Source organism: Misgurnus anguillicaudatus, chromosome 3 (assembly GCF_027580225.2).
Source record: "Misgurnus anguillicaudatus chromosome 3, ASM2758022v2, whole genome shotgun sequence".
Classification (NCBI taxonomy): domain Eukaryota; kingdom Metazoa; phylum Chordata; class Actinopteri; order Cypriniformes; family Cobitidae; genus Misgurnus; species Misgurnus anguillicaudatus.
In genome coordinates, this window is record NC_073339.2 from 28,626,410 (window position 1) to 28,640,563 (window position 14,154).

At 39.3% G+C, this 14,154-nt stretch overlaps 1 protein-coding gene across 1 annotated transcript; it reads right to left on the reverse strand.

The window, feature by feature from the left end:
• Nucleotides 1-10,100: 10,100 nt before the first annotated feature.
• LOC141362107 (E3 ubiquitin-protein ligase Topors-like) lies at nt 10,101-12,189 on the reverse strand. The gene has a single exon (XM_073863913.1). The coding sequence runs from the start codon at nt 12,183-12,185 to the stop codon at nt 10,380-10,382; it is 1,806 nt and encodes a 601-aa protein (XP_073720014.1). The 5' UTR covers nt 12,186-12,189; the 3' UTR covers nt 10,101-10,379.
• Between the last annotated feature and the right edge of the window lie 1,965 nt (nt 12,190-14,154).

The window sequence follows — 14,154 nt, forward strand, 5'->3', positions numbered from 1 at the left end:
GATGTTAATTTGTTTGCTAGTTAGTTGATTGTTTTTATTTTCAGATAGTTTTTTTCTTTTATCAATGTATATTTTTGTTTGTTTTTGCAAAAGTTGCGTGCGTTTAATTTGACACAAATGTAATTCCATAAACTTTGAGCAAAATGCTGCTAAATAACTCTTTATTTATTTTTGCTTTAGTTAAATTATCCAAATCGCCTAAGATCCAATCTAAGGATGCTGAAGGGTTCAGAGAATTCTCAGACTTCTTGAACGCATGTCATCAAGCTATGCCTCACGTCAAAGGGCTTGAAAAACTGAATGACTGTGATGAAAACCAAAAACTCATACACAAATTACCAGATTGGGCAGCAGCACAGTGGAACCGTCAGGTCACGCAGACACTGATTGAGACTAATGACTTTCCAAAGATTATAGATTTTGTGACCTTCATGTCAATGGAAGCAGAGATTACATGTAATCCAGTGACCTCCTTCAACGCTCGTCGTGCCTCTGACCACATTTCAGAAAAATGGAATCCTAAGGACAGTAAAAGGAACAAGGCTAACATCTTTCACATTCGAACAGCTACAGAAGATAAACAGAATGATGAAAATGAACAAAGCCCCACTAAAGGAAATTATATCACGTGTCTCTTCTGCAAAGACAGAAAGCATAATATTCACAGCTGTTCTAAATTTTTGGCAAAATCCCTGGAAGAGAAATGGAAATATGTGAAGGAGAACAAACTCTGCTACGGTTGCATGAAACCGGGCCATGCTGCAAAAGACTACCGTCACCGTTTGTCCTGTGACAGCTGCAAAGGTAGACATCCAACATGTCTACATGACGAAAACTACACAAAGAAATTCATCCCTGCACCAGTCTCAAACCAAGGTGACACAGAGAAAACTACTGCTACATCTCACAAAGTAGAGAATCATGAAACATCCACCAATACTTCAATGATCGTGCCAGTGTGGGTATCAACTGAGAGGAATCCAGGCTCTGAAAAACTTGTTTATGCTCTGCTGACACCCAGAGTGATACTGTGTTTATCGAATGAGAATTGAGCAACAAGCTACATGCTGACTCCTGTCCTGTGAGACTGAAATTAACAACTATGACTGCGGATGTTATCATACCGAGTGAAAGAGTGTCAGGACTCAAAGTAAGAGGCTACAATTCCTCTGTTGTTCTCAGTCTGCCTCCTGCCTACACTAAGGACTCTATTTCAGTGAGCCGTACTCACATCCCTACTTGTGACACAGCATGACCATGACATTGGAAGCATCTGTCTAAAATAGTGGACAAAATTCCACCTCTGCAAGATTGTGAGGTTGGCCTTCTCATAGGCTACAGCTGCCCAAGGGCTTTGGCACCAAAAGAGGTGATTTTGGAAGGAGACAATGAACCCTATGCAATTCATACAGACCTAGGTAGAGCGTTGTTGGTCGTCTGTCATCAGACCAGGAATCGCAATACCATTTGTTTCAATACCATTTGTCATCGAGTCAGTTTTAAAGAGCTCCCCCCAGTGACTCCAGCAGATGTTATTAAAGTATTGGAGTCTGACTTCAAAGACGATGGTGAAGACAATACAACTGTCTCACAGGATGACATCCTCTTCTTGACCAAACTGCAGCAAAGCATCAGGAAGAATGACTACGGACATTACAAGATGCCTCTCCCTTTCAGGGCAAGACCTCATTTGTCTAACAATAAACAGCTTGCTATTCTAAGGCTCAATCATCTCAAAAGAAAACTGTTGAAAGATGAAAGGTACAAGGAACACTAAACTAAGGTTTATGGAAGAGGTAGTTGGTGATGCAGAAGAAGTATATAGGGAAGGAAAGGATGAAGAGAACTGGTACATCCCTCATCACGGGGTGTACCATCCCAAAAAGCCAGACAAGCTCCGTGTTGTCTTCGACTGCTCTGCCAAGTACCAGGGTACCAGCCTTAATGACCATTTACTCCAAGGTCCATATTTAATGAATAATCTGACTGGTGTTCTTGTAAAGTTCAGACAACATCCCGTCGCCCTTATGTGCGATGTGGAAAAGATGTTTCACCAATTTCATGTGGAAGAAGCAGATCGAAATTACCTCTGTTTTCTCTGGTGGAAAAATGGAAACTTGTCTTCACACCCACGAGAATACCGCATGAAGGTCCATCTTTTCAGTGCTACTTCATCACCTGAATGCGCCAACTATGGCCTAAAACATCTTGCTAAGGAATATGAGTCCATGTATCCTCTTGGCTCAAAATTCATCACAACAGACTTCTATGTAGATGATGGTGTCACCAGTGTAGCCAGTACAGAAGAAGCTGTTCAGGTAGCAAGAGAAGCTTGTCAACTGTGCGCCTTAGGTGGTCTTAGACTGCCCAAATTTATTACCAATGACAGAGTTGTTCTGGATAGCATTCCAGTTTCTGAACGAGCTATTGAAGTAAAGTCGTTTGACCTCAACTTCGATGACACACCCCTAGAGAGAGCTTTAGGGATACACTGGCGCATTGATTCTGACAGATTTAGATTCTCTGTTGACCTCAAAGACCAGCCAGCAACACGCCGTGGCATACTATCTACAGTTGATTCACTGTACGATCCGCTGGGCTTTATTGCTCCTTTCCTGCTCAGTGGAAAATTAGTGCTTCAGGAAATGTGCAGAAACGGAACAGGCTGGGATAATCCCCTTCCTGAAGAATTACAGCCAAGGTGGGAGCTTTGGAAAGCTGATCTTGTGAACTTGGAGCGGATCAATATACCTTGCTGCTATGCGCCTGCAAACTTTGGAAAGGTCATCAAAAGAGAACTTCATCACTTCTCTGATGCCAGTTACAGCGGATAGCCCTGGTCATAGGGAAATCAAGAGTTGCTCCCATTAAGATCCAGACTATTCCCATCTCAGTTGCCATGAGCAATATATTGAAACAGGAGCTGAAATATGCAGACATAGAAGAACATTTCTGGACTGATTCTCAAGTAGTTTTGGGATACATAAACAACAAAGCACGGCGCTTTCACACGTTCGTGGCCAGAAGATCCATCTCAGCACTTATCCTCAACAGTGGAGATATGTTCCCACTAATGAAAACCCAGTTGACCATGCGTCAAGAGGTTTGAACGCTGGTGAGATTCTTACCTCAAACTGGTTGACAGGGCCAAGTTTCTTATTGAAGACATACCTCCTGTTGCAGATATTGACATTGCACTAGCAATTGGAGATCCTGAAGTTCAGACACTGAGTACAGAAACAACAGAAATCAGCCTCTCAGACCACTTATTAAAGCTGTCTTTATGGTCTAGAGCTGTCCAAGCTGTAGCTTGCCTTGTTCGCCGAGCAAAAGGAAATAAGTCCAAAGTCCTAGTACTGTAGCTGAACGAGAAAATGCCAAATGCATTATTATTAAGGACTTACAAAGAAACACCTATCCTTAGGATATCAAGTTGTTGAGTAAGGGAGCCCAGCTGTCACCTGGCAGCAAGTTATATCATCTTGATGCCTTCCTAGATCAAGGAGGAGTACTCAAGGTGGAAGGAAGGCTTTGCGATGCACCCCTACCCAACTCAGTCAAACACCCAGCAGTCATACCTAAATATCACCACATAACAAAGATGATTATCTCTGAATGTCATGTGAATGTCAAACACCAAGGAAAGGGCCTCACAATTAATGAGATCAGATCACAAGGCTACTGGATTCCAGGCATTAACAGAGCATCATTGTGTCACATGTCGGAAGCTTAGGAGACCCACAGAGGAACAAAGAATGGCTGAGCTCCCTTCAGAGTGTACAAATCCATCTAAACCAGTGGTCTCAAACTCCCGGCCTGCGGGCCATTTGCGGCCCGCCCTCCCCATCTCTGCGGCCCGCGTCACCTTTCAAAAATATAACATAATCTGGCCCGCAGAAAGATTTTTATTCACTTTGTTTTATATTTAAACGTTCAAGTGTTCGTTCACATATCGCGTCTAACAACGCGTTAAAACGAGTCAAAGCATTACTTTACAAAGTGCTAGGGAGCGGAAGTTGCGCTCCATGACGTGGGTCGCGTCACCGTTGCTACGCTACGCAGCCATGAACCGCGCGCTCTGTGTCGAGGATAACAGAATGTGTGATCGGATTTTAATGCCTCAACTGAACCTCGCGCCAATCATACCATTGTCACCATGCCATCAGTTAATCTGGTCGGGACTTTGTAGTGTTTGTCCAGAGAAGATTTGTTACTTCCGGGTGGGTACTCAGCTGTTACTCAGAGAAGATCGAGCTACGGTGGGCTTCACCTCAAGTTACACAGCATCTAATGGAGACACCGCATATGGAGGCAGAGCGGTAGATGTAATGCAACACATTTTAAACTACAGATAAGAAAAAGAGCCATCAAAGTGTCCAGGTTAAGAAAAGAGAAAAGATGAGGAGAAATGTACAGAAGATAAAGTATGTATACTGCTATATATAATGAAGTATAATATATTATTATGTAGCTTACTATTCAATTACACATAGAGCAGTATTTTTTTTCTCTCCAACTAGCTTATATAATATGGACTACCCATTCAAAAGTTAAGGGATCACTTTCACTTATTAATATTTTCCCACATATAATAGAAAATTCATTACAACTGAAATAACAAAGAACATAATGAAGTTAATACTATGACTGAAAACAATCTAAAATAAATCAAAACAGAAACAATTACTGGTGGTAATTTTTTATAATAGTTTATAAATGTTTACAGGAATTAAATGTGTTGGTTTAGTGCAAGGTTATAATAGGTCTTAGTTAAGATAAGGTTAAGAGAAGATTTACCTAGGCTACTTTTATAAAATAATGTATATTAAAAAGATAAAACCACTGCTTATATATTTTCAAGTACAACCCCAAAACAGAAAAAGTTGGGACACAGTAGAAATTGTGAGTAAAAAAGGAATGGACTAATTTACAAATCTCATAAACTTATATTTTATTCACAGTAGAATATAGATAACATATCAAATGTTGAAAGTAAGATATTTTGAAATGTCATGCCAAATATTGGCTCATTTTGGATTTCATGAGAGCTACACATTCCAAAAAAAGTTGGGACAGTTAGCAATAAGAGGCCAGAAAATTTAAATGTACATATAAGGAACAGTTGAAAGACCAATTTGCAACTTATTAGGTCAATTGGCAACATGATTGGGTATAAAAAGAGCCTCTCAGAGTGGCAGTGTCTCTCAGAGGTCAAGATGGGCAGAGAATCACCAATTCCCCAAATGCTGCAGCGAAAAATAGTTTTCTTAGTTTCTCAGAGAAAAATTGCAATGAGATTGAAGTTATCATCATCTACAGTGCATAATATCATTCAAAGATTCAGAGAATCTGGAACAATCTCTGTGCGTAAGGGTCAAGACCGGAAAACCATACCGGATGCCCGTGATCTTCGGGCTCTTAGACTGCACTGCATCACATACAGGAATGCTACTGTAATGGAAATCATAACATGGGCTCAGGAATACTTCCAGAAAACATTGTCGGTAAACACAATCCACCGTGTCATTCTCCGCTGCCAGCTAAAACTCTATAGGTCAAAAAAGAAGCCATATCTAAACATGATCCAGAAGCACAGGCGTTTTCCCTGGGCAAGGCTCATTTAAAATGGACTTTGGCAAAGTGGAAAACTGTTCTGTGGTCCAACGAATCAAAATTTGAAGTTCTTTTTGAAAAACTGGGATGCCATTTCATCCGGACTTAAGAGAACAATGACAACCCAAGTTGTTATTAGCGCTCTTTTCAGAAACCTGCATCTCTGATGGTTTGGGGTTGCATGAGTACGTGTGGGATGGGCAGCTTACACATCTGGAAAGGCACCATCAATGCTGAAAGGTTTATCCAAGTTCTAGATGCATATGATCCCATTCAGACGTCGTCTCTTTCAGGGAAGACCTTGCATTTTCCAACATGACAATGCCAGACCACATACTGCATCAATTACAACATCAAGACTGCGTAGAAGAAGGATCTGAGTACTGAAATGGCCAGCCTGCAGTCCAGATCTTTCACCCATAGAAAACATTTGGTGCATCATAAAGAGGAAGATGCAACAAAGAAGACCAAAGACCGTTGAGCAACTAGAAGCCTGTATTAGACAAGATTGAACATTCCTATTCCTAAACATTGGTCCTCCTCCAGCTGTTCCTTGTATGTACACTCAACTCTTATGGCTTCTTATTGCTACCTGTCCCAACTTTTTTTGGAATGTGTAGCTCTCATGAAATCATAAATGAGCCAATATTTGGCATGACATTTCAAAATATCTCACTTTCAACATTTGATATGTTATTTATATTCTATTGTGAATAAAATATAAGTTTATGAGATTTGTAAATTATTCCATTCCTTTTTTACTCACAATTTTTACAGCCAATTACATGACTGTTCGATGCCATTTTCCTTCACGTGTAACAACAGTCACATCAGCAGCACCACTGCTTCCTTGTTTCTTCTTCTTCTTCGTTTTATGGCACATTGCAACCATGACTTATCAGCTGCATACCGCCACCTACTGTATCGGAGTATGCAGCATGGAAATGATCTACTTTACATTAATATATAATAATACAAATTAAATTTAGGGGGAAAAAAATAATAATAATAATAATAAATAACCTATATCCTATCATATATCCCTATATTCTTCAGATATTCCACGACAGCATCCTGAGTATCTTATCCCTTCTCCTGTTGTTGCTACCTTGTTTATTCTTTTCCTCCTATTTTATTCCGCTTTGTAAACTTGGATGCGCATTACCGCCACCTACTGTCTACACCCAAATATTTTAATAAAGCCCTCAAAGAGCACCTATTTCATTGCTACAAACAACGTTATGTTGTGTTATGTGATGGGCAATTTCGAAGCACGCTTCATGAGGCTTCGAAAAACATTTATGAATCTTTTGTTTCGAATCCTTGGTTCGGAGCTTGTTTCAAACTGGCCAAAGTAACGTGATTTTAGCAAACGAGGCTTCATTACGTCATAACTGTTTCGAAACGTTTCGAAAATTTGACGATTCACCACTAGGGGAAGTTGATCACAAATGACTAGTGTATGTGAACTCGGGTCAGTTTTTTTATAAAAGTTCATAAAACATTCATTCTTCTCACTAATAACACTACTATTTTGTCTACTTTTTGTTCATAGACAGATTTAATGACAAAAATGTGCATAATTAAAAGTGAGTTTGTTTTAATGATTTGTTTGCCATAAATAAAACTAAAAACACAGAATACATTTTTAATTATGTCTTAATTAAATTAAATAATTTATTTTTCTTGCTATTATTTTGTAAAAAGTGTAAAATGTTTGGACAGATCTTGCTGCTTAAACTATTTTTACCAGCAGGTGTCGCCAGAGTGTGTGGTGTTTCGAACGCTTCGAAAAACTGAATACATTTGCAAAGCAATTGGTTTAATTGATTTGAAGGTTCGAAAACCTTTGTTTCTCCCATCACCGGTATTTGGTATAATACAATGTGTTCGCATGGTTTATGGTTGGAAAAACATTATTTTCCAAATACCGTACATTTTTGTAGCTCCAAATTTCCCTGTTTCATGAAAGCACAGATTTTGTACAAAAGCTTATCTCTAAGTTTTCATTGGTATGAATACCTCTGATGTCAGCAAGAAATGTGATGCTCCTTACCATGTTTGAAAGTTTCTGTTGCTAACAGGAATTAACTTACAGGCTGTGAGACAAAGCGGGAGAAATTCTGATAATGTCTGTCTTCGTTTTTAAACCATAAACCACACAAACACATTGGATTATACCAAATACACAAAATAACGTTGTTTTAGCAATGAAATAGGTGCACTTTAACTTGCTTTTGAATAATCTATTTGATAAACGTATTAAATGTGTTTCAGTAGCGCTTTTTATAGTACATGTTTGTTAAACTCCCTTTGTGAGTCTTTAAAGCAAATATACACACCAAAATACATTGTAAAAGGCAGTTTATTAGAGCCAGTCACATAAAAGAGGTCTGAAAAAAATGTAAACCTTTGAGAATGTTGTTGTACAAAAATGATTGTTAACTTGATGTTACATGAAGTCATACAATTACAAACCTATTGGGCCTAATATTTAGCATTTCATGTATACATTTGGAATTTATAAAACTTTATAAACAAACTTTATATTTATAAACAATCATACATTTTTTTTGGCAATTTGTTTCAATAACTGTTTATTTTAAAAGGCAGTATGACATTAATCTTTTGGGGGGTGATTTTCTTCATCCCCAATAGAACTACATTCAGTGGCAGCAGATGCTTGTTGAGTTTTTCTAGCACTGTCTGCAATAACAACAGTGGATCTAACAGTACAGACATTACTGTCTGAGGGTAGAGTAGGGTCTGTATTGTCACTTTGACTGTCAGTGGTAACTGTAATCAGATCTGGGCTATTCCTTCTCATCCTCCCTTTACCAGGCGCGGAGCTATGGGCGGGCCTGGGCGGGCCTGGGCCCGCCCAGATTGACAGCTGGCCCGCCCAATCAGAAATGTAAAAAATACTACTCTGTATAGTTAGACATGTATACTTCTTTATGTGGTGTATTTTATCTATTGCATGTTATGTTAAAAACAGTAAAATTATAAGTAAGCCTGATAACTAAAAACTATTATAAAGCAGTTGAATGTTGCGTTACATTATGGTTAATGAGAAAAATATTCCCGAGCAGCTTTCAGCCATGATCACTTTGAGACCTTTTTTGCAAGCAAGTGGAAAACGTATTTTGAATAACAACACGTTATAAATATGTGCTGCGCGCTTTCCTCTCAATAACATAAACACACAACAAATATGACAGCGGGGTAAAAAATACAAAGAAAACATCTGATCACAGTGATGTTGTTTGATAGCCTATACCGAGAGCCATACCAGCTCTCTAACTCAGCACTATAAGTCACGCCACGTTTTTTGCTACACTTTATACAATATAGCCTATTGCTTTTAAGCAACAAATAGCCTATCATAACAACCTATAAGCCTTCTGTGTAATTGAGACATTAATTTAAGAAATGCATTAAAAGCAGAAAGACGTGTAGGCTGCGGAATTATAGTGGGTTCACTTCAATCCACACCACAGACGTTCTTGATTTGCTTCTTATTTATTAAATCGAGGCAATTGTTTGATTAAACATTGATTAATATTAAGACACAATTTATACAAAACGAAATTCACTTTAAAGAAAGTCTTTCAACAAAACAAACCTATGCAGGACTCGCAAAATTGCTACCCCGAAGTCCCGGGGCTATGGCGAATCTACCCGTTCTGTCGGGCTAAAAAAAAAATTATGCGCCCTGCCCGTCGGGCGGAGGAAAAAATATTGTAATGTGTTTGCATTCTCTCAGATTTAGTTAGGTAATTATATTGTATGTAATTCGGCGTCATCTTGTTAGTCATTAATATCCTCACTAACAAGTGAAACTGTCAGGAAATGAACGCATAATTAAACCCATTATTCCTTTCGTGTTCACGTCTGATATACGCGCTCCTCGGCTCCGCTCTTCACGAGTAGGCTTGCTCTTGTGCTCATCAAAAAGTATATTAAATGTTTATTTATTTGTCATTTCGTTTAACCTCAGAGTCTAACATTATTCTAGCAATTCCCTTTTTCTTTCTTTATTTAGTAAGTTAACTTAAATTTGTGAGAACGAAAATATATTTTTAGTGATTTGCATGAAGAGAATATGATGTTAGAAGCTTCATTTTAAGCATTTAGTAGCCATATTTATTTAAACACTTTAATAGGCTATTTAAAAAAGTATAAGGTTTTTTGGGGTTCATTTATATTTCTTGTCACTGTGTGCAGGTTCTTTTTTGTAGGCTTTTTACCAAAAAGGCTTAATTAATGTCACGTTGCATTACAATTTAAAATATCAATAATGTCAAAAATGTGACGTGCAGTTCGGGTCTGTGTGTATGGTGTTTAAATTAGTGTTCTGAAGTCTTGACGAATTTTATAGACTTGTTATAGTTTCTTATTCAAAAGTGACACCCATAGATTCAGGCCCACCCGGACTTAATCCATGCCCACCCATATGTCACGTTCTGCATCCGCCACTGCCCTTTACCCTTGTCTTTTTCTCTGTCTCTTTTGCTTTTCCTCCTGTGTTTCCTCCTCTTTTTGTGATGTTTCCTGCTGTGCCCCTCAGACTTATCATCACAACCAAAGTCTGTACTTGGACTCCTACTTTTCTTTTTGGACTTCTTGTGACGCTTCTTCTCTTTCTTTTTCTTCCTTATACAATCTTCACCAGGCTCAGTGTATAATTTTCCAGAACTCTTTCTTTGGTGTTTCTCTAGATGCTTTGTTTTGTACTTTCTCTTCATGCCGTATTCATCTTGTTGTTACGCGTTTATTCTACAGCTGCTTCTCGAGTGGCTTCTGCCCTGATGGATGGAGGAGTTGGAGCTGAATCTAGAACTACTCCTCGAGTGGACTCTGTCCCGGCAGTCTTTGCTTCGCCTTCTACTCCGTGACCTAGAACGCGAGCGATCATGGACATTTCTGTAATAGCTGGAGTAGGATGAGTGCGTCTCTGTATAATATCCCATGCAGCTCTCTTTATACCGGCTATACGAATGTGAATAAGATGAAGTGTTGTGACTGGTTTCTTTTTCTCGTCTCCTCTTATGCGTACTATCTTTAGATAATGAGTGGTTTCTGCTATGAGAGCCGGAGTGCGTCCTGTTACTACGTGAGGATCCTTCTCTTTCATGATGTCTTTTATCATGGTTATCTCCTTGTCTATGGCGATTTGAGGTGTGGACATGCGTAGTGTCTTTAGGTGACCTACCCGAGGGTCTTTGAGTGACAGACGGTGACTCTGAAGTAAAACGAATGTGTTGGGGTGGTCGAGGACTTTGTGGCTCTCCATTCTCGTCAGACTCCTCTGAATCAGAGGTAAGCTGGATCAGTTCTGGTGTCCTTTCTGTCGTAGGCTTGACATACCCAACAATAACACAGTCTTCATCACTGCCTGAGGTATGATCTTGATGTGTCACAGCAGCAACAGACACTGTCGTTTCCTCTACACTACTTTCAGAGTCTGAGTTTCTCACATGGAAAGGAAAAACCTGAGATGGTTCTAAAGAGTATGACGGCCCAGGAGTCTCATCATCCCATGCGGTTTGGCTTAAGCTGACCCTAGGAGTGGTAAAATCCTGGGGTCCGGGCATTAAAGAATCACTCTCATCCTCAGAGATGGCAATCACAGAGGTTTCTGAACTGCTGTCCTCTGTGGAGGGGCCAGGCAGGTCATAGACAGCATGCTGGTCGTATGCCTCAACGTTGAACGGAGACTGAGCAAAGCTAAGAAACTCGTGCAAGAAATGTTCTGTGTGTGACAGCAAGAAAGGCCTAAGCTCATGCAAAACAGCCTGATCATCCAAGTTGTGTCGAGTGATAAGAGTCATGATGATGTGCTGCAGTATGTTGACAAAAGAACCATGCATGCCGTACAGAACAGTGAGCTCCCGTCTCAACCAAGGCACAAGCCTGTGAAGACAAGCCGGGTTCTTTCTGAAAAACTCGGCAGAGGTCTCTCTGGTGCGGCCACCATCTTGCACGCTTTGAACTCGCAGGCCTCTTCTGTATAAGGCCCGTCTGAATTTAACTACTTCCTGTTCACGAAGAATCCGCACAGACCTGCCTTCACTCTCTGCCCTGTGCCTTGCCGCCAACCTCCTCATCATGCGATGGAAATCTCTGTTGTGGCGCGGAGGAAGGGGTTCGCTTAGACTCTCGAATATGATCCCATGGTCAGGGGGAGGTGACGTTCGCTGTGGTGCTGGTCTGTGGTCACCTGTAAGTGTAGTCCGATATCTAAATCTTTGGCCTGCCACATTGCCGAATGAGCCATTTTCTGTTGGTCGCAAATCAAACCTTTTGTAGTCATTCTCAGCCTTAATGCTGTGATAGATGGAGTTAAATGGCTGCTTGCATAAAGGGCATTCTGCTTTGTTCTTTGACCACTCACGGATGCACAAGAAGCAAAACTTATGAAGGCATACATTAGGGTAAGATATGTTTTTGAAGTGATCGAGGCATATAGGACATTTTGATTCAGGAGAAGCTTCTTTGATTATTGTGTTGTTTAACGCAGCACTGGATGAATTCTTCAGGGGAGGCTCTTTAATCTCTGGTGACGCCATAATCTGAAAAAAGGGAAAGTAGTTAAAACAAATTACAACTGTTTTCATGTAAGGAACTGTCACATATACCTTGTGTATGTTAAACGAAACTCAACTAAAGTGTCCTTTATATAAATGAAGTCGAAATAAAATTACAATGACTTACAAACTTACATGTTATTCATGCTCACAAAAATAAAAGTAATGATCTGCTAACTTGTTACACCCAATATATTTCTATATTTGAAGAGTTTCGTTGCAAAACAAACAAAAACATGGATTATGTGAGCATATATATATAGCAGTTTTTTATATTCATAACAAAAAGTGCAGGATCTAGTTTAAAACTTACCCAGTCGTTTTGTTGAAATTGTCGGTAACGTTAATCATTTAAATGTCTATCGGATGCATTTGTCTTAAATCTCCGTAAAAAAACAACAACAAATAACTGCACTTGCTAATAAATGTATTTATGTAACTTAATCTACAGTCCATAGGCTAACTACGACCTGAAGATATGTTAAACTTACTATAAAACTGTGCCGCCATAACGATAATTAACGTTATGTAGCATTCAGAAACAATAAATATATTTCAAAAAGCAAATAACATAAAAAGCCACAGGCCCAACATAAAACCTATATAATAAACATAAACAACGAGTCTCTGTTGGGCGCAAGCACAAACAAAGCTCCGAACGAAGATGTTCTTAAACTTTCCGAACTTCCTGTTTCTCAATTTCAAAATAAAAGCCGCCAACCGTATTGACAAAAAACGAGAAACAAACTAAATAATTTCAAATGACAAGCAAGGTGATTAATTATATTTGAAAGAAGAGCAACATATTATGCTTGTAGATTTTAAAATACCACTGGTTCATTTTCGATAACCAAAAATACTCATTTTTAATTCAAAGTCAGTATTTTGATCAAATTTTTTGCTAAACACGTTTTAGCAATTCCAAACCACACCAATCTTGATAACTACCATTAATTTTGTATGTAATAATTTATAAACGATATATTACTGTTAATGATATCTGGAAGTGTGAATAATTTTTAAGCAGGTTTTCTTTTACATGTCAAATGGGCCAAAAGGGGTTTAAATCCCACTGAAAATGTATTATTAAATTTCTTTAATAAAAATACAATGCTATAAAAATGGCAAAATTGAGGTGTGACAATTAGACAAGAGATTCGGACGGGATTAGTTTTCCAAACAACGTTTGAGTTTCAACGTGTCCCCCAGGACGTCTATGATTTTATGTTCCGATTCAGACGGGATTAAAATGATGCAGGCTATTCGAGTGTCTGTTTCATGCATTTGGGCGTCGCAGAAGAGCACGTGCTCTGGGCTGCGTTCAGCCCCGACAAAACGTTGCACAACGTTGCACAATGTTTATTAAACAGAAACGGCGATGTGTTGAACTCCCTGTTGTGATGACGCAAGAGTTGCAACTACGGTAGCTTAGAGGCCATTCTTTGTGTTCTTTTTTTAAATGTTTCTGAAGCCTGATGAAATCATTATAAATGTGTGTTTAATACTGTAAAAGACCCTCAATGTTACAGTCACTGACCTTGCCGTCCAGAATGAAAGACAACATTCCAACTTGAACCCATTGAGCGAGCTGTCTCTTTACTACCGTGTGGTTTTATACATCTTGATGCTGATTGGGTCGACATTTCTGACACACCCACCAAACAAGAGAAAACGCTTCTAAAACCTGTTGTACGCCGTTGCACACCATTTCCAGGAAACATGTCGTTCAACCCGGAAACCGTAGCAAAACGTTGCGCACCGGTGTGAGATTGAACGTGCCCCTGGTTTTAGAAGCGTTTTCTCTTGTTTGGTGGGTGTGTCAGAAATGTCGGCCCAATCAGCGAAAAGATGTATATAACCATGCGCAAGTTGCAATGTTGTCTTTCATTCTGGACGGCAAGGTCAGTAACTGTAACATCGAGGGTATTTTACAGTATTAAACACACATTTA

Bases quoted from the DNA above. Each gene is read 5' to 3' on its own strand.
- LOC141362107 (XM_073863913.1), bottom strand. From the start codon at position 12,185: ATGGCGTCACCAGAGATTAAAGAGCCTCCCCTGAAGAATTCATCCAGT.